The 21,623-nt window shown below is 42.7% G+C and overlaps 1 protein-coding gene across 1 annotated transcript; it reads left to right on the top strand.

Annotated features, from left to right (window-relative positions):
• The first annotated feature begins 924 nt into the window (after positions 1-924).
• LOC133806708 (plastidial pyruvate kinase 3, chloroplastic-like) lies at positions 925-20,778 on the top strand. The gene is made up of 3 exons (XM_062244800.1): positions 925-1,213; positions 20,374-20,508; positions 20,621-20,778. Exons 1-3 carry the CDS (start codon positions 988-990, stop codon positions 20,776-20,778), a joined length of 519 nt encoding a protein of 172 aa, XP_062100784.1. The 5' UTR covers positions 925-987.
• Positions 20,779-21,623: the final 845 nt, after the last annotated feature.

The following is a 21,623-nucleotide window of genomic DNA, read 5'->3' as shown; positions in this document are numbered from 1 at the left end:
CTTATGAGTTGTCTAGGTCTCGTTTCCTTTACTCTCATATGTGATAAGTGTCAATTCTTGTATTTGATGACCTTATTTGTTTTATTTTTCCTCCGAAATTAGTTTCTCTCTGTGTTCTTTGTTCATTTTGTTTTTCTTGATTTATATTATCTCTTTATGGGAATGATTTTAGTAACAATAAGAAACTAGCTTTTGGTATTGAAGAGAACGAATTTATGATCATCCCTTGAGTATAGAGCGTATAGTAATGCTTGAAGAGTCAATAAGTTTAATATATTTTAAAGAAATCCTTAGGGTCCGATTATTCATCTCATTTTCTTCATCTTTATTTCTATTAACACACTGATTTGGAGAATCCATAGGTGTGTATTGTGTATCTCTGATTTTTCAGAAAGTAGTAGCAAGGAGATAATCTGGTTTTTGTTTGTCTCTATCCTTCTCTACCGAGGTATGGTCTCTCTCTCTCTCAAGCTCTCTGTGTAAGCCTTTTTATCTGAGATCAATTTGTTTGTGATTATTTGTTTGAATTTTTTTTATTCAAGTTAGAAGTTCACTAATACTGTAGCATCTTAGTTTTTGCTTCATGAGTTTTCCTCTATTGATGGTTGAATTTTTTTTCTTCTCTCTGTTTGGTCAGAAAGTAAGCAACAAGGTAATGTTTTTTCTTCTCTCTGTTGCATTTTTATTTTATTTATCTCTTCATACCGATATATCATTTAATTGCTTTGAACTTAAAAAATAAGAATTCTTAAATACTCTTCTCCTCTGAATCAAATACTTGCTTCTGATGTCGAGTTCAAGCTATAATATTAAGTCTAGAGTGCACCCTTTTCTATGTTCACAAAGTGTGCAGTGTCTTAAAATCTGAAACTATGATTGGAGTGACAGTTGAAAACATCGTGCCTTTTACGATTAACTTCCTTTAAGATTAGCGTGTCTTCAGTACAATAGAGTCTCATCCTCATTTATTTATATCTTTTTTCTTACATGTGTTGTGAAGTTGTAATGAATACAAGAGAGTGTGAGACAACCAATTTCTTCTTGCAGGGGCTTGAGGTTCGAAGTGGAGATTTACCTCAACCTATAATGCTTGAAGAAGGACAAGAATTTAATTTTACAATTAAAAGAGGAGTCAGCACAGAAAACACTGTCAGCGTGAATTATGATGCCTTTGTGAATGATGTGGAGGTTGGAGACATGCTACTGGTTGATGGTAATTAGATACCTCTTCTGTGTGCTAAGTTGTTAGATCAATGATCAGTCAATGGGTATTCTGTAGCATAGATTTGCGTGAATAGACTTTGGCTGTGAAGAAATAGAATGCACAGTATATGACTTTTTATAGTTGGTTTAACCTGAGTCTGATTTATTGGAACATTTCTCTTGTTGTTAGTCTATCCTATTTTTCGCTTACTTCCCTTAATTAGGCAACTATGTATTAGAGACCTTGACTACTTTCATAATGACATTGCATTCTTAACCTCATGTTTGGTTGGAACAAGGGTTTCTTAGGCCAGGACAAAGCCTACAACATTGCCAATTGGCCATTGTATGTTGAGAAAGTTTTTGTTAGTTGTCATATATGGAAGTAACTGTTGCATTGCTCAAGCAATTGTGTATATGCAACTACTGTACTTTCGTTTCAAATGGTTGCATATTTCATTTTTTTTATTTGTATATGGGTACCCTTCATCAATATTAAGCTAGCCAGTGAGCCTTATTTATTGTGTATTTGATTGATGTACAGTGACCACTATCTGAAGAATGCCATTTTTTCTTAGCTTAAATGTCTGACACTACAAGAAATCTGACATTTACCTACCAATTTCTTACCTACTTATATTTATTTGTAGGTAAAGATGACTTTACCTACCAATATTTAATTGTACGCCCTAATTTTCCACGGACTATTAGCGAGCTGAGATATGGCATAATTATATCGGCCACGTGGATACCACGTGGCCGGAGCTGCTGTTGTCAGGTCCTACCTTTTTAGCTCGAGGTAGCCAAAGGTTTATCAAGATTATTTAATGGCCGAGTCAGAAATATGAAGACTGCGGGTCAAGAAGACATCCAGCTCGAGGCACGAGTTGGAGTTAGAAGCTGTGACCCTTTATAAAGTCAACCACGCAATGTAAACGTGCATATATCAGACATCACGTGTCTGATATATCCCTGAATTCTCGTACACACAGCATGAACGTGCGTGTTCAGGCACCCACGACTAGGTTGGGCCGTGCGGCCCATTATCCCCCTTACCTATTGATTAGACCACACTTCATTTGTCAGGTTTTAGGAATTAATCATGAATGTCACAGAAGTGACATGATGGGTAAGAAGGTCACTGGATGACCCCCCTTACCAACTCCCAGGTGCCCTCTCCTATAAATATGGAGACCCTGGGAGTTGCAAAAGGGTTGGATTCTATTGTGTAACGAAATACCCTGTAAAGAATACCAGAAATATACCAATAATATTGGCTGGTGGAGTAGAAGGATTTTAACCTTTGAACCACCTAAAAACGTATTCGTGTCATCTGTTTATTTTAAGATCATTCATCTGTTTCGGTTCATTACTCAACATTAATCCCTTTATCTTATTTTCTTAATTACTTGTTGGCGAAGAACCGCATCAACAGTTTGGTGCTTTCATTGAGAGCTTGTTAGATTGGTGCTATCGCAAATATCCAACTATGGTGATCACTCGATCAAGACACGGTAACGAGGTGGACCAACATGATGGGCAGGAGGCCCATCATGCCGCCATCTCCGGTGAGCAAAACCTCGAAGTTCAGCAGCGGCCGGGAAAGCAGCCAATAGGCCAGGATGACACCGGAAGTTCGGCACCCGGCCACCTAATCCAAACCCGGAATTTTACACGGTGGTAGAGATGGAGAATGCTCAGCTGAGGAGTCAGCTGGCGAAAGCTAATCAGCAGATTAAGGAGGTGTTGGTCCGACTACCCCCTCTTACAACCAACGCTAACGTCGGAAAGAGGCAAGGCGAGACTCATAAGTCCCGCCGGGGTAATCGGTCCAGGCCTAGCCGCTTGGCCAGACCTCCGACATCCAACTCTACTCCCTCATCGCACCCCCGAGAGGCAATCTTCGAAGAACTACCCAGGGCCGAGCAACAGTATAGCCGCTCGGTCCGAACTTCAACTCCCAGCTCACTGCCAGCCTCGAGCGCGCCCAGGAGGGCTCGAGGGAATTCTAGAAGGAGATCCAGGGAGGGCTCATAGCGACAGCCCGTCCAGGCTAGCTGTCCTGCGCCCCGCTCAAATCGCCAGGCGCAAGGCCCACAAGTTGGCAGGGCCGAAAGGCACCTACCTAACCTGATCCGCCCTGACGGAACCAGGATTGCATCCCCGGTCAGGCATCTTCCTTCACCGATAAGATATCCATCTCCTTCTCGGCCTGTCCGAGATATTCCAGCTTATGGGAGTAGCAGGAGAAACTCACCATCCGCAGGACCTTCCCATCGTAGCAGGGCGCCTAGAGAAGTCCCGGATCCTCACCCCCAGAGGCGGGCTCCGAGCTTCTCTAACGGGAGCTACTGGACCGGAAGTCGCCGAAGTGACCTTTCTAGCGGAGACCTGCACCAACACCTAAGCTCGGCGCAAAGTCCTCAAGCCACCCCGAGGGGCGACCTACGAGATCGTCTTAACTCTCATAGGGGGGACCTGGTAGGAAGTGGCAGCCGTGCTCGCTCAAGGGGAGACCTGTCTGAGGTACATGACGGCGGGAATGTCCCAAATAACCTATCTCAAGAAAGGAGGGGCGATAATCCACCAAACGTATACCATGGATCCGGAGCTGTTGAACAGCCCCGGAATAACCAAGGAGATCAGGACAAAACCCTTGAGCGCCTGGCTCAGATGGAGGAGCTAGTGAGGAAGCTCCTGTCGGAGAAAGAAAAAGACGAATATGATTCGGGGGACGAGCTTGAGCTCTTCGCCCCCAACATAGCAGCAACGGCATACCCGCCCGGTTTCCGTATGCCGCACCTGTCCAAATTCAACGGAGACGGAGATCCGTCAGATCATCTGGGTATGTTCAATACCCTGATGATGGCCCACAACATTGGCCCCAAGCTGAGGTGTTTAATATTTCCCTCCACACTGACTGGGCCGGCCAGGCAGTGGTTCAAACAAAGCAAGAAACAGTCAATCAGCTCCTGGAAAACTTTCTCTGCTGACTTCAAAAGAGCATTCTAAGCCTCCCAGGCTGCCCGTGCCAAGGCCGACTCCCTAGATAACGCGAGGCAACAACCCGACGAGCCTCTGTAGGCTTACCTGAGCAGGTTCACGAGCGTCGCTACTCGGGCTAGAGACGCAGATGACAGCTCTAAGCTCATGGCTTTGAGGACTGGAATCCTCGTCGGAGGGGGACTCTGGAATGAGATATAAAGGAAGGGAGTCAGCTCAGTAAATGAATTCCTAAATAGGGCCTAGGGGTGGATCAACTTGGAGGAGGCCCAAGCCTCAGCTGCAGGAACCAGCCAGGTCCTTGAGCAACCCGCTGGAGTGGGAACGGAGGTCGTGACAGTGACCCAGAACGTTACACATAATAACCAGTTTGGTGGAGGCAAAAGAAAGGGGAACGGCGAGGGCAACCAGCACGACCCCAAGAAGAATAAGTCCGTGGAAAAATTTAAGCCGGTCTACACGACTTATACGGAGCTCACCCGCTCTAGGGAGAACATCTTCCTAGCACACTCTGCTCGCCTCCCCTGGAAAAAGCCGGAGCAGTTAAAACACCAGAAGGGGAAGCGAGACACTTCCAAGTTTTGTCGTTTCCACAACGACATTGGCCACAATACCGATGATTGTAGACACCTGAAAGATGAGATCGAGACTCTCATCAGAGTCAGCCCCTTGGCTTAGTATGCACGGAACAGGGTTCCAGCAAGCCGACCTGCTCCGGAAGCCCCGGTTAGTCAGCCCGGGTCCCGGGTAGATCAAGACGTCCCTCCTCCAGTGATAGGAGGAGAGATCTCCACAATCTCTGGGGGTCCTCATTTGGCTGGCACGAGCAGAGGTGCCCAAAAGAGGTACGTCAACGAACTCAAGGCTCATAATGGAGTAGAGTTCGTCCCCGAGTAGCATCTGCCAAAGCAGCAGCGATTGGAGAGGCAACCAACCATTTTTTCTAAAGAAGATGCCAGCCACGTTCAGTTCCCTCATAACGACCCTCTGGTCGTAGCAGTGCAGCTTGCTAATCGGAGGGTTAGGAGAGTGCTGATCGATAATGGGAGCTTGGTAAACCTTCTATTCCGGTCCACGCTAAAGAAGATGGGTTTGGCTATCGCCGAGCTGAAGGCGACCTCCATGATGCTTTATGATTTCTCGGGAGAAGGATCAGCGGCTATAGGGACGATCGAGCTGGTGATCACCTTAGGAGAGGGACCTCGGACAGTCTCAAAACTCCTTGAGTTCGTGGTCATCGACTGTCCCGCCGCATACAATGCCATTTTGGGTCGACCTACACTTGTAGCTTTTGAAGCCATCACCTCCGTCCGCCACCTCGCGCAGAAATTCCCTTCTTCCATAGGGATGTGCACGGTCCGTGGCGATCAGCTTACTACCAGGGAATGCTACAACATTTCCATGAAGGGAAAATTGAAACCCGGGCAGTTAACAATGGCCATCCAAGCTGGAGAAGAGGAATCTCAAGAACCTTTGCCTAATCCTGAGATGGAAAAACCTCAGAGCGCCGATGGGGAGAGTATCGTCCTAAGTGAGGATATTGACCCCCGAATAGGCGAGGATAAGTCCGAGCTCCAAGCTATTGAAGAGCTCGAGGAAGTAAATATCGATCCACAAAATCCCTCACGGATGGTTAAGCTCAGGAAAAACCTCTGTGGTAAAAGGAAGGCGGAGCTTATCAAATTTCTGCTGGAGAACCTGGATGTGTTCGCATGGTCACACGAGGACATGGTGGGAATCAGTCTAAATGTCATCATGCACACCCTTCATTTGGATAAGAGTGTTCTTGCAAAGTCCCAGAAATAGAGGCGCCCGGGAACAACTCGGGCTGAGGCCCTAGAAGAAGAAGTAGCCCAGCTCAAGAAATGCGGCTTTATCCGTGAAGCCAAGTTTCCGGTTTGGGTCGCCAATCCTGTGCTGGTCCCGGAGCCCAACGAGAAATGGCGAACCTGCATCGACTTCTCCGATCTGAATAAAGCCTGCCCCAAAGATTGTTTTCCCTTGCCAAGGATCGACCAATTGGTGGACGCCACGGCGGGGCACGAGCTCATGTCCTTTATGGACGCGTACTCAGGCTACAATCAAATCGCCATGAATCTGGCGGACCAGGAGCACACCAGCTTCATGACCCCAACTAACATCTATTGTTACAAGGTCATGCCATTCGGACTGAAGAACGTCGGTGCTACATACCAGAGATTGGTGAATAGAATGTTTGCCAACCAGATCGGGAAGAACATGGAAGTGTACGTTGATGACATGCTGGTCAAGTCAAAGACTGCCGATAACCATGTTTCCGACTTGGAGGAATGCTTCAAGATTCTAAGGGAGTATGGCATGAGGCTGAACCCATAGAAGTGCACTTTTGGGGTCGCGTCTGGAAAATTCCTGGGTTTCATCGCCAATACCCAAGGAATCGAGGCAAACCCCGATAAGATCAGGTCATTGATCGAGCTTCCCTCACCTAGGTCGCGTAAGGACGTTCAAGGCCTGACAGGAAGGGTGGCAACCCTTAATCGGTTTATTTCAAAATCCACCGACAAGTGCCTGCCATTCTACAACCTGCTCCGAGGAAATAAGAAGTTTGAATGGACAGAGGAGTGCGAGAGTGCTTTCTGTTATATTATTTTATAATATAATGTAATATTATATTATTTTATAATATAATGTTTTAGATTAAATAAATGTGACATGGAGTGTCACATATTGTAACATATAATAGAGAGTTACATTATTTGGATATATGTGAAATATCCAAACATGTAACATATTTGGTGTTACAAATTCATCACAAATTTGTAACTCCTAAATATCACCCATTATTGTGTAGATTTGTTGTTACACAATATTGAGATGAATTTCTTAAATCCATTTGAGAAATGGTTGATAGAGATGTGATTTTAACTCCCATATTGTGTATGGAAGTTACAAAATCAAGTGGGAATAAATTGGAACGTTTTGGAAAAACTGAAAAAATGTCTTGCTGAAATTGACTGAGGGCCGCGGCGCCTGGAACTAGCGCCGCGGCCCTAATGGCTAACAGCTTCTATAATTTCGGTTTTTTATCCAACTTTGAACGATTCCAACAGCTAAGTAACTCCCAAATCTCTATTTTAATTCCATAAAACACCAAATTATTCATTGGTAACAGCCATGGGGGTTGGTGGAATTTGAAATTCAAAGGGTGTCTCTAAACTCTATAAATAGGAGCCTAATGCTCACTTGTAAGACACACCATTTCTATCCACTAAAGCACTTGGCTAGAAACACCTTGAGGCTTGATAATTCCATAAAGCATTTCCAAAATCTGAGAGAGATCCCTTAGTGCTTGAGTTAGGGGGAAATAAGCTTTTGGACAAAGGTTTTAAACCTTGTTCAAGTTGGTGATCCCCAATCCTCTTCACTTAGGTTGTGTAAGTGAGAGTTTGTTTGTGGTTTATGTTCTTCCTTTTGTTCTATTGTTCTTCTTCTTATTCTCTTGTTTTATTTACTTGTATATTTTGTTTAAGAGTTGTAATCTCTTCATTTGGTCCAAACACTTTAATTTATTTGTAACTTTTGTTTTGAGTTGTATTTTACTATTCACTTCTTCTTCATCATCTTCTTCATTTCCTTTGTTTTATTTGTATTTTCAGTTATAGAGTTGTAACACTTTATTTAATCAATCTTGTCCATTGTAATATTTTGCATAGAGTTGTAACATAATCTTACCATTTCCATTGAGGCAATATTATTTTTCCTAACACTTTCCTCGACCTGAAGGCACATCTGGCCGAGCCACCCGTATTGTCCAAACCAAAGGCAGGAGAGCCTCTTTTCCTTTACCTAGCTGTCACAGAAGATGCAGCTAGTGCCGTATTGGTCCGTGAAGAAGACCGGGTTCATAAACCAGTCTACTACATCAGCAAGAGACTTCTCGGAGCTGAATCCCGATACCCGTTGATGGAAAAATTGGCGTTCTGTCTTATCACGACCTCCTGAAAGCTCAAGCCGTATTTCCAATCCCACTCAATACACGTCATGACCGATCAACCTTTAAGGCAGGTTTTGCAAAAACCTGAAGCATCGGAACGCCTGTTGAAATGGGCTATCGAGCTCAGTCAGTTCGAGATTTTGTACACCCCACGAACTGCTATAAAGAGTCAGGCCCTGGCCGATTTTGTGGTAGAGTGCACAACATTCAGGGAGGATCCTGTGGAAGGGTCACCCCAGGTCACCTCGACCCAAGCGTCATGGAAGATCTTCGTGGATGACTCATCTAATGAGAACGGCTACGGGGCTGGAATCATTTTGATATCCCCAGAAGGGCATAGATTCCACTCGATGCTGAGATTCGGATTCAAGGCCTCCAACAACGAGGCCGAATACGAAGCTTTGCTGACCGGGCTAAGGGTAGCCCAGGAGCTGAAGGCCAGCTCCATTCAGTACTTCAGCGATTCCCAGCTCGTGGTAAACCAGGTGCTAGGTGAATATCAAGCACGGGGAGCCAACATGGCTGCTTACCTGGCCAAGGTAAAATTCAAACTGTCCACATTTGAACGAGGCTCAATCGAGCAGATACCTCGAGAGCAGAACGCTAACGTAGACGCCCTCGCCAAGCTCGCTACCTCCGGGGAGACGGAGGCGTTGGGGTTAGTACCGGTAGAGTTCTTGGAGAAACCAAGCATAGAAGAGGTCGGGGCGGAGGACGAGATGATCGACGCTAGACCGAGCTGGATGACCCCCCTCCTCGAGTATCTCACCGAAGGAAAGTTACCCGAAGGGCGTAATGATGCACGGCGGGTACTGTACCAGGCTCCAAGGTATACGATAGTAGATGGGGTGCTGTACCGACGTGGGCATTCCCTACCCCTCTTACAATGTGTTCTGCCAGGCGAGGCAAAGGCCATCTTGTAGGAACTGCACGAGGGTTTTTGCGGGGATCACACTAGGGGGCAAAGCTTGGCCCTAAAAGTCTTAAGGCAAGGGTATTACTGGCCCACTCTATCAAAGGACTCGATCTCGTACGTCAAGAAATGTGACAAGTGCCAGCGATTCGCCACAGTTGCCCGAGCTCCCTCAGTCGAGCTGAAGATGATCTTGTCCCCGAGGCCATTCGAAATTTGGGGAATCGACCTGGTGGGCGCCTCCCTATTGGAAAGGGCGGGGTCCACTACGCTGTGGTGGCTATCGACTACTTCACAAAGTGGGCTGAGGCAGAACCTTTGGCAACAATCACTTCCAAGAAAGTCCTCGACTTCGTGGTCAAGAGCATTATCTGCCAGTTCGGGCTGCCAAAGAAAATCGTATCTGAAAATGGGACTCAATTCGACAGCAACCTCTTCACTGAATTTTGTGAAAGGTACGTCATTGTGAAAAGCTTCTCCTCCGTGGCCTATCCCCAGGAAAACGACCAAGTCGAGGCTGTCAATAAGACACTAAAGGCGAGCCTTAAGAAGAGGCTGGACGAAGACAAGGGGGTCTGGCCAGAACAGATCCCCCAGGTACTGTGGGCATACCGAACCTCGCATCGGACTTCTACGAGTCATACTCCTTTCTCTCTGACTTTTGGGAGTGAGGCAGTCCTCCCTGTTGAGATTAAGGTATCTTTGCATAGAGTCCAGGCGTATGACCAGGATCGCAACCATGAACTACTTTGCGCGTCCCTCGACCTGATTGATGAAAGACGAGAAGATTTGCAGCTTCAGCTCGCGCATTACCAGCAAAAAAATCACTCGTTATTTCAATTCAAATGTCAAAAAACGCGCCTTTAGCATTGGCGACCTGGTCCTCAGGAGAGTCTTCTTAGCTGGTAAGGATCCCAAAGATGGAGTATTGGGACCGAATTGGGAAGGGCCATATCAAATCACCGAGGTCATAAAGGAAGGAACTTACAAATTAGCTCGGCTCAATGGAGAAGCAGTCCCACGAACTTGGAACGCCATCCATTTGAAGAAATATTATCAGTAACACCCTTGTGAGGCTTAAAGGCCAGTTTTTTTTGTTAAGCAATGAGAATTAAATCTTTGTTTATTATTGTGTATATTTGCGGATGTAATCTCAAGTGACCACAAAAGACCCTTTCCTAGTTACTTGGGGGGCATATGGTGCCAGGATATAACCAGGTCGCCTTAAAGGCTTAGAAGTTGATTCAAATCGATTGATCGGTGTTTTTCTTAAAAAACACGAGATATTGATAAAAGATTAATGCGAACTAAGTCCTATCCTGGATGCAACCAGGTCGTCTCAAAACTTAGAAGTTGATTCAAATTGATTGGTCGGTGTTTTTCTTAAAAAGCACAAGATATTAGTCAAGAATTAACATGAACTAAGTTTTCAAATTAACGCCCTGGATGAAACCAGGTCCTAAAACTTAGAAGTTAATTCAAATTGATTGATCGATGTTTTTCTTAAAAAGCACGAGATATAGATAAAAATTAACGCCAACTAAGTTTTCAAACTAACGTCCTGGACATAACCAGGTCCTAAAACTTAGAAGTTAATTCAAGTTGATTGATCGTTGTTTTTCTTAAAGAGCACGAGATATTATATCAAGAATTAACGCGAACTAAGTTTTCAAGGCAATGTCCGGGGAGCAACCAGGACTTATCTTAGAAGTTGGGTCAAGATTGGTTAACATGTTTTTCCTAGAAAAGTATAAACGTATCAATCATAGCACCAACAAAAATAAAAACAAACTAAAACTATTACCGAAGTGCATAGAGGCAAAAGGATATAAACCAATTAAAATAAAAAAATTGATAAAGCCAATTGTCTCGAGGTGAAAAAACCTCATATAAAAGTTATAAAAAATACGTGTTCAAAAAAGAAAAAAAAAGAAGGCCCTAGGCTCCACTGGGCTGCTCTGTTGAGGTCATCGTCTCGCCCTTCTGCTCGGCCGCTGTGGAGGTCTCCCCGGTCTCAGAGGGCGCCTCCTACTGAAGGTGAGATTTAAACCCCTCCCAGAAGAGCTCCCAAGCATCCGCTCCTAGAAAGGAGAAGTCGCCATCCGGGTTGAAGACCCAGCAGTGGTATAGCATATCCTCCATGGCGGAGATGGAAGCAGCCTTCTCCGTTGCCAAGGCAGCCTTAGCCTCCTCGGCCTCAGTTTTCGCAGAGTCTAGCACGGCCCGGGCAGCCCTGGCCTCCTCAAGTTCGGCCGTTACAGCGGCTAGGGCGGCCTTGATAGCCTCGGCCACTTGCAGCTTGGGGCGGGACGCGTCCAGCTCAGCCCGCGCGGCCGCCAAGGCGTCCTTGGCCTCCTGTTCCTGCTTTTGGGCAGTCTTCAGGGTGGCCAAGGTAGTCTGTTGGGCGGCCAAAACAGCCTGATGCTCACCCTTCATGTCCTCGAGGCGAGCCTTGGACCTGGATATGCTCCGGTGAAGAGCCAAGGCACCCTACAAAACAAAGAGGCAACTGCCTTAGAAAAAAAAAAAAGGGGAGAGAACGTGCGATGCATGGTAACCAAAGAATACAAAATGCAAAGCCAGCTTACCGTTAGAGCCATTCTCAGTGAACACTCCATCACACTCTCCGGGCTCCTTGTTTCGATCGCCCGCAGGTCCCTTTCGGCGGCGTGGTAGTAGTGGTCGACGGTGTAGGTCGCTTTCTCGTACACCGTCCCCTGAAAGACGTCAAGAATTTTCTCCAAGGCCTAGGGGTCCACCAGAACACGCACCTCGGGGACTGCGGTTGCCAAAGTCCTGGGCTCCGCCTCCATATCCCGAATAGAGGCAGGAGCTCGTGGAGGGGGCGGGGGAATCTTCTCCACTGCTGCAGGAGGTGGAGGTACCTTGGCCTGGGCAGCTAGGGTCTGGTCTTTCCCCTTTGCAGGGGACTTGGATGTTGTCCCAACGGCTTTCTTCCCCTCCCGGAGCTTCTTCACCTTGGGCCTAGAAGCCCTAGCAGAAGAGTTCCCTTCGGTGAACATAACTCGCAGTTCAATGTTTCCTGGCTGAGACATCTCCTCTGGGAAAACAAAGACAACATTAGTATACAAGTAAGCATTTATGCAAGAACAACAAAAATAAGAGGGAAAAATTGGAACTCAAGTATATATTGAAAGGGATCCTACCCCCCGAGCTAGAAGAGGAATCTAAGGTCACGACCATCGGCCCCGGAGCTTCTGCGGGGGAATCTAAGATAATGACTTCGCAAGCTGGAACAGGTTGTGGGTTCGAATCTGGTTCAGGACTAGACTCTTCTACATACTACCTAAGACCCGGAGCTACAGTACCCTCCCGAAGAGAGGGCCACGACCGGAGATTAGTCTTATACTCCTCAAAGAAGGCCGACCTAAAGGCTAAGGTGTTGTCTACGACTATAGTATTCCTAGGGCGGCTACTCTCGTAATCCAGCACGAGCCGGTCGACACACTGGAGTAGAATTATGTCGAGGACTGGGTCATTTCGATGGCGTTGGACGGGCTGGTTGGGATTAAACCTAGCTAACCAAGGATCGGCGATGGCCCTATCTAAGTCCATGAATATGTAAGGATTACCTTGCCCAGAGGGACCTGCGGCTTCTCCGGACCGGACCCTCTCCTTGTCCGTTTCTTGGGCGACCTCCAGCGCCCGCTTCCTCCTCGTCCTTATGAGAGGCACCTCTTCCTCCTTGTCCTCGTCCTCTCCTTCCACCACGGCCTCCTCCTCGAGGATGGGTGCCATCTCGCGGGCTGGAGGGGGACCCCGGGGTCTCCTCAGGGCCAAAGTCTGGCCTGGAGAGATCAGTTTGCATGCCAACATCGTCTCGTCTATCACGAGCTGACGATAGTGTGACACCCCACGTCACTATGGCTGCTTTCTGGAATGACGATTGGCCCTACAAACCAACACGAGTCTTTTCAGCGTGCTTTGTCCTCACTCACATGCTTCCTAGGAAATATTCCCAGGAGGTCACCCATCCCTAGATTACCCCAGGTCAAGCACGCTTAACTTTGGAGTTCTCAAGTGATGGGCTACCGAAAAGAAGATGCACCTTGTTGATATAGGTAGTACCCATCAATCCATTTAAGCCCTCTTCAACTGTGTAGTCCCATACCTACACAGTCTTAGAATCATCACACTTGACCTTCCCCAGGCGGTGTGGGATTGCACAGCTTACCCGGTCTTTCCCCTTACGGATCACGGGATTCTGACTGTCACTATCACCCCCCCTTATGGGCCCGACGTCCTCGTTGGCCACACTTCCGGCTGGGTCAAGGCTCTGATACCATTTGTGACGCCCAACATCACTATGGCTGCTTTCTGGAATGACGACTGGCCCTACAAACCAACACGAGTCTTTTCAGCGTGCTTTGTCCTCACTCACATGTTTCCTAGGAAAGCTTCCTAGGAGGTCACCCATCCCTAGATTACCCCAGGTCAAGCACGCTTAACTTTGGAGTTCTCAAGTGATGGGCTACCGAAAAGAAGATGCACCTTGTTGATATAGGTAGTACCCATCAATCCATTTAAGCCCTCTTCAACTGTGTAGTCCCATACCTACACAGTCTTAGAATCATCACACTTGACCTTCCCCCGGCGGTGTGGGATTGCACAGCTTACCCGGTCTTTCCCCTTACGGATCACGGGATTCTGACTGTCACAGATAGTCCTTTTCACTGGGGGTAAACCCGCCAATGTCTCGTACTGACTCCCGAGGATCACAGACTTGACTGTCCTCGCAAAAATGGCTGCAGAATTGTTCTAAGTCAGAAACTGATAAAGGGGAGCAAATCAATACTTAACTTACGAGCTAAGAGTAAAAGGTACTTACGAGGACGGTTAAAGTAATGAAGTTCGCAGTTGCGAAACCCTTTGGACATAAAGAACTGGTCTTTGAAGTCGTTGGGGTGGCTGGGCAGCTCGATGACCGCAGTCGTGTTTGGAAAACGGGTCAGGTAATAGAACTCGTCACCTCGCCCCCGCTGCTCCGGGCTGGCCTCGAGGCAAAAAAAATATAAGATATCTGCCGGGGTGGGGATCTCCCATTCCTGCTTCAGGAACAGATATCTCAACCCCGCTAGCAAACGGTACGAGTTAGGGGGGAGCTGGAAAGGAGCCAACTTCATGTAGTTGAGGAAGTCAGCAAAGTGTTGGTCCAGCGGGAGGAAGGCCCCAGCCTTGAAGTGGTCGTCGCTCCAGGCCGCGTATTCCTCGTCGAGCGGCGCGCAGCTTCGCTCCCCTTCTAGGGGAGGTCGGGCGATCAGAGCTCCCCTCCCTAGCTCGATATTGTGGGAAAGGAATATTTTATTCACTTTCCCCTGGTCTGTGATCTTCAAGACGATCCTCTCGGCCTCGAAGAAAGCGTCGGGCGCCACCTCGAGCTCCCGCTCCACGGCTGGCCCGAAAACGGGGATTGGGGAGTTTGTCACCACCTCCTTTCCTTTGGATTGTTGGGAGGATGAGATGCCTGACGTCTTCTTAGGGGCATTCTTCTTGGGTCCCATCTGGTCGCCTAGCGAACAAAAGAAGAAATTTTAGAAGGGGCGACCTAAGCATAAGAAAGAATCTAAAGAGAAGTGTTTCCTTTGCACGGGCTGAGGTAATCTCAGCCCGTGGAGAGTGAGACCACGCGGTTCTATGAACACGCACCTGTACTCCCAACAGATCCCCGATTACTCAGAATTCGTGTGTCAGGAGGGTCAGGAAAAAAGTTTGCCTTGGAAGGAAAGTTTCAGTAGGCAAGAAGTGCAAAACCGCCTGTGAAGCGTGCCCCCTAAGCTACCCGGTTTTGCACCCAAAAGGCTGGATATTTTAAACAAGCATACCAAAAATCCCGCCCAGAAGATTTCCCCAGAAAACGTACCCTATGAGCCATGCTCCTAAATGGTTTTCTTCTACAATCGATGCTCTAAAATAAAAACCTACACCCTTCATACCCACAAAAAACCAACAGAATGTTGCATGCAGCGACAAGAACTATTTACCTAGGCTACAGTGAAGAAGAAATTCAAAGCATGCACAGTCAGAAAACTTATGGAGTGTTTTGTTGTGGGGGGGATGAAGGGGTCGTCTGGGTTGGGGCCTCGTCGGAGTAGCTGGTACCAAAGCCTCAAAGGAGCCCTTGCACCTGAACTTCTGGAGTGCTGGGAACAGTGACCGGGAGAAAAAGAGGGTTTTTTGAGGATGAGAAGAGAGAAGAAGATGGGAAATTTAGAAAATTTTCAAATAAACGGGTGGCCCATGCGTAAGGTGGCCACCCCTTTTATATACGTGAAAGGCCATGTGAGGAGGGTCGTTGGATTGCCCTGATGTGGGATCCAAGGCTCTCTACTCAAAAGGTGAAATGACGGCCGAGTATAGGCTAGGCCATTTATTGCGGTTCTCGGAAGACGTACCGTCACCAACCATGATGCTCCACGTATTCGGCGCCTGCGTAATGGGTGGAGTATGGAGAGTCCATGGAGAAGCCTAAATGCCCCCACTGTGGCCCCAGATGACGTCGTGTGCCACGAGCAAAGGCTTGGGGGGCAAATGTACGCCCTAATTTTCCACGGGCTATTAGCGAGCTGAGATATGGCATAATTATATCAGCCACGTGGATACCACGTGGCCGGAGCTGCTGTTGTCAGGTCCTACCTCTTTAGCTTGAGGTAGCCAAAGGTTTAACAAGATTATTTAAGGGCCGAGTCAGAAATATGAAGACCGCGGGTCAAGAAGGCATCCAGGTCGAGGCACGAGCTGGAGTTTGAAGTTGTGACCCTTTATAAAGTCAACCACGCAATGTAAACGTGCATATATCAGACATCATGTGTCTGATATATCCCTGAATTCTCGGACACGCAGCATGAACGTGCGTGTTCAGGCACCCACGACTGGGTTGGGCCGTGCGGCCCATTATCCCCCTTACCTATTGATTAGACCACACTTCATTTGTCGAGTTTTAGGAATTAATCATGAATGTCACAAAAGTGACATGATGGGTAAGAATGTCACGAGATGAACCCCCTTACCAACTCCCAGGTGCCCTCTCCTATAAATATGGAGACCCTGAGAATTGCAAAGGGTTGGATTCTATTGTGTAACGAAATACCCTATAAAGAATACCATAAATATACCAATAATATTGGCTGGTGGAGTAGAAGGATTTTAACCTTTGAACCACCTAAAAATGTATTCGTGTCATCAGTTCATTTTAAGATCATTCATCTGTTTCGGTTCATTACTCATCACTAATCCCTTTCTCTTATTTCTTAATTACCTGTTGGTGAATAACCACGTCAACATTAATGTTACAAACTATTCATAGGTAAATATTGCAAAATATATAAACTCTATTAGATTTATTTTTCGCTACCAATAAAATTGGTAGGTAAAGAGTTTTACCTGCATATATATTGGAGGGAAATTTTTTAGCTTTTGGAGCTTATTTTTCCCTCCAATTTTATTTTAATTTTTAAAATTTTATTAAAATTAATGATGATGTGTACAACATTATCCTAGTGTGTGACCATATATAGTTATTTTATAATTTACACATTTTATCAATACATATATAATATAATAAAAACATAAATAAATTTATTACTTAATATAATTATATACTTATAACCCTAAACCTAACTTATCTCTCAACTCATCTCCATTCTTTCAAACACTCAGTCGCCTCTCTTCTCTGAGCACTGCCTCTCTCTTCTCTCTTCTCTGAGCCCATGGCTGAGAATAGCCGAGACCCTTCATCTCCATGGATGAACCCAGATGCCTTCTTCTCCATTGTTGAACCGAGATGCCTTGTTTCTATTATTGAACCCAAATGTCTTCATTTATAGTCTTGAACCCAGGCGCCTCATCTCCGATCTTGAACCCAGATTGCCGTCGTTTGACCTAAGCCACTGCGTCCATGACTAAGCCTCTATCATGTGTTGTATACGCTTGTGACCCTTTGTTCTCTTAGTATGCCATCTTTGATCTTGAGGCCCTTTGATCTCTGTAAGTAATTTTTTCTCTATTTATTGTTTAGAATATATGTAGTTAGTAATATCTGTTTTAGATTACTTTGTTTGGATTGAGGATTTTGGATTGCTTGGACGCATTGAGGGTTTTGGATTTCTTAGAGGCTATGAATTTTTTGGACTGGCTGGTGGATTTGTGATTTTCAGATTGAGGTATTTTGTATGATCACAATGACTAAATCCCCAATAGTCTGAAGGATTAGTGATGTTTCATTAATCTGAGGCATATTTTTCCATGTTTGTGTACTGCCATGTGTTTTGGATTTTAGATTTTCAAATTGCATAGTATATTGTTTATATATTTTTTATATTGATAGATTGCATAGTATATTGTTTGTATTTTTTTTTATATGGTCTCTTAATTGTTTTTATAATCTGAAATATTGATGATTCAATGCATTGATTTTTGTGCTATTTTTGCTCTGTAAGTGTTCTAGTTATTTTTTATATGGTGTCTTAATTTAGTTTATAATATGAATGATTGATGATTCAATTATTTGTTTTTTGTGCTATTTTTACTTTGTAATTGCTCAAGTTTTTTTACTCAATTTTGTGTTGTTTTCTTTGTGCATTATTCTTTCATTATGAAGATGTAAAAGTTTTGTTTGATTTTTGAAACCTAGATATTTTAATGTATAATCTCATTGAAGTTCTTGATGTCTTGTTGCTTGTTTCTTGTGATATCATCAATAAACTGATACTTTGTTGCTATATTCAGATATGGAGTTTTTTTTTATGTACTTTGTTCTCGATATTGATATTCATATTTAGGATGTATATTAATTTGATAAGTTTACTGCATTAGTGAATCTGATTCTTTGTTCATGTACTCAGATTTAGATGTTTGGCTGGTTGGGTACTTTGTTTCTAATATTTGTTTTCATATTTAGATATTTGGTTACTTAAGGACTTTGTTTAAGATATTGGTATGTTTATTCAAATTGAAGATAGAATTTTTAATTCATGTTTCAGATTCTATAATAATTATAAGGTATATAAGTTTTGGTTTATTATAGGTGATGAAATTGACTAAGGATGATTTTTTTTAATAGTTGAGCATTGAATCTATTTTTTTCTTTGTTTCTCTATTTCCAAAGTTTTGCATTAATCTTAAGTGTTTTTATGAAGCATAAATGATATTTAACAAAAAGTGAACTTTGTTGTAGGGTGAACTTTGTTTTTGGAGAGATAACTAGTTTTTGAATTTAAGAGTTTTATGTGTTTGAATTTGAATTTTTGTTCTGTATACAAATATGTTTTGAATCTGATTTTTTTTTAAAGGGGAAGAGACATGTGATTTTTTATTTTGAGTTTTAAGTATGAAAAATTTGTGTTTGGTGTTTGATTTATGTATTATGTTTGTTGAATATATATATATGAATCTGTTTTTCTTTTTAAAAAGGGGAAAAGACATCTAATTTTTATTTTGAGTTTAACTTTGATGTTAAACTTTGAATCTAATTTTTATTTTGAGTTTAACATATGCTTGCTAGCTACTGATAATGTTTATAGATTATATGGTTGGTATAATGTTTAATTTTAAGTTGAGATTAGTGACATTACAACTTTTGCTCTTCAGTTGCAATTTGATATTTTTTAGCATGCTATGCTTTCTGGTTTGTATTATCTTCATCATTGTTTACATTTTGGCTTTGGATATTTATTGTATTTCTGGTTTGGATTCTATTTTTGAATTTGTATCGATTTGAAATATAGAGGTCACTAAATCAATTTGAAACTGAGATTTTTTAGTCTTGCTTGTTTATTTGCAAAAATGTTCAAAGTGGTTGTCACACTCATTTAGTCAATCATTGTTTCTGAAAACTTGATTTATAGGTGTGGATTTTTAAGCATGATTTCTAATTTTGGATGCTTGTAAATAGTTCATATATTCTGCATATGAACTCCTTTGTTTTATCACATGAATTCTAGTTTTCGATGCCTATTGCCTAATAAATGTAGTTTTAAATGTTGACTAATATATTATTTTTTCTGATTTGGATCATTATGTTACTTTGATTTTTTTTTTGTTTTTTGCCTGTGATGTTGAAGAATGGTTATACTTATTTTATGTTGGTGATTATGGGACTTGATGTGCTCATATATTTTGTTTTTTAATATATGTTGGTATATCAAGTGTCATAAATGCCCATAATAATAAGTCAGGTTTTCTGAAATCCTTGTGATGATTAAATTGAGGATGATTATTGTGTTGAAATTAATTATATAATCTTCCCATTGTCGCCAACCTGAACCCCACCTCCAGTCATCGTCGGTGTCCACCTCCCAAAGCCATCATCGACATTCACAAGTTCAGTTAGAGAAAAAGGAGCCTCTCATGCAATAATCCCAAAGTGAAGAATAAGAAGAATATCAATAAAATGACATTATTGAGTTTGTAATGACTTGTAATAGACTTGCTGATATTTTTTTATAAAATGTTATTAGTTTAATACTCATCGTTAAGCAATGAATATTTTATAATATATGTTTGTTTATTTTATTATTAATGTGAAATAATTTATTTGAGAAACAATGTTAAATATTTTTAAAATTAATTACTTTCATTTATTATTTATATTAATTTAATTTGAATATATAATTAAAACTACCTATCTAAAAATCTTTACTTACCAATACATAAGTGTAGGTAAAAATAGGTATACCACAACATACCACATGGACCAATCATTTAGTGCCACATAACCGATAAAAAGGGGATAAGTAACACAATCATTCAGTTTGACACGTGGAGCAACCACAAGATGCCAAGTGGCGATATTGACGTATGCCACGTGCATGCTAATATGGAAACCATGTTAGCAGACACGTAGGATGACACGTCATCAAACACGTCATCTGATGACTCATCAATTGGTTTATAACTTATTGGGGTCCACTGATTCTTTTACCTACCTGTATTAATAAGTGTAGGTAAAGACTCTTTCCCGACTAACCTTTACCTACCAGTCTCTACCAATTCAATATTGGTAGGTAAACCATATTACCCACCATTAGGCTAGTTTTACCTACACTTACAACTGGTAGGTAAAGACCCCATTTTCTTGTAGTGTGATATCCATATTTATATATTCTTCTCATGGCTTTTAATGCCTGTTTGTATCTTTTATCATCCTTTAGTTAAAAGTTATTTGAAAGTAGATACAAGTAAGATCTTTTTTTTATTATTATTATTTTATTATTTTTTATTGCTACTAGTTTTAATAACTTGAATTTTTACTATTATATGTTAGGTGGAATGATGTCTTTACTTGTTAAGTCGAAGACACATGATACTGTTAAATGTGAAGTAGTTGATGGTGGAGAATTAAAATCAAGGCATCATTTAAATGTTCGTGGCAAAAGTGCAAATCTCCCTTCAATTACAGGTAATAAGGAATGTTTGGTGCTGATATGAAGTTTTTCATTTGCTTTATTTTTGTATATTGAAAGGGGTTAATAAGTCTAGTGCATGATCTGTTGTATTTGTCTTTTGTACAGATAAAGACTGGGAAGATATCAAGTTTGGAGTGGACAACCAAGTCGATTTCTATGCTGTCTCTTTTGTAAAAGATGCTAGAGTGGTTCATGAGTTGAAAGATTATCTTAAAAGTAAAATATTATTTCTATCATCAGTTTGTTCAGTACCAGTTGTTTGACTCCAGTTACTTGTTTAGAACTAATTTTTTAAAATCTCTTTTCTAGGTGCTATATATGGAGGTTTTACTTAGCTCTCTTTCATAGATAAAAGAGTCAAAGTTGCAGAGTATTATTAACATATTGGATTTATTGCATTGCATTTTAATCATGATTTTTTGTAGCTTTTGTGTTGTAAAGACTGTTATTTATGTGATCTTCATCAATTAAATTGAATCCTTTAGTGCAGTAATTAGCTATATTAATGAGCAAGAGTCACTACAACACATGAATCGAATTTTATATTTGCTTTACATGTGGTTCTCTCATCTTGTTGTTGTTTTGGATTTTTTTTTTTTTTTGGCTTTGGTTCATGGATTTGCTCTGCAACTTTGCCATGGTTTTTGATTTGTAGTGTTCACTATGTTTATTTAATTAATGAAGTGTTAGTGCTCTCTTCTTTGAGGCTTGGTTCATACCAAAAAAAAATCTGGTCTATAAAGTACAATTGAACATCAAATTTGAGGATATTAGTACTTTTTGCTTTTATTTTGAAAACAGGGAAACAAAATATAGTATGGTCTATAATTAGTTTGAAGCTCTTGTAAAATAGTTATTTTGATTTATTAATATCTATTTTGAACTCATAAGTATGTCAAAGTATATGATGATATGATTGACTATATCAATAGTAGTTGCTGGTACAAAATAATGGTAACCCTTTTATTTTGGTTGCTTTCTCACGAGCATTCAATTAAGTATCAACGCATAATTCCAACTATATTTAGCTAGTCTCTCACAAGCCTATTTGCACTTTTGATTTCTACAGACATGACTTTCCTTCTTTATTTCTTTTATTTGTAGCAAA

Source organism: Humulus lupulus, chromosome X (genome assembly GCF_963169125.1).
Source record: "Humulus lupulus chromosome X, drHumLupu1.1, whole genome shotgun sequence".
Lineage (NCBI taxonomy): Eukaryota > Viridiplantae > Streptophyta > Magnoliopsida > Rosales > Cannabaceae > Humulus > Humulus lupulus.
The sequence above is the reverse complement of the archived record's forward strand: the minus strand, read 5'-3'. Positions and strand labels throughout refer to the sequence as shown.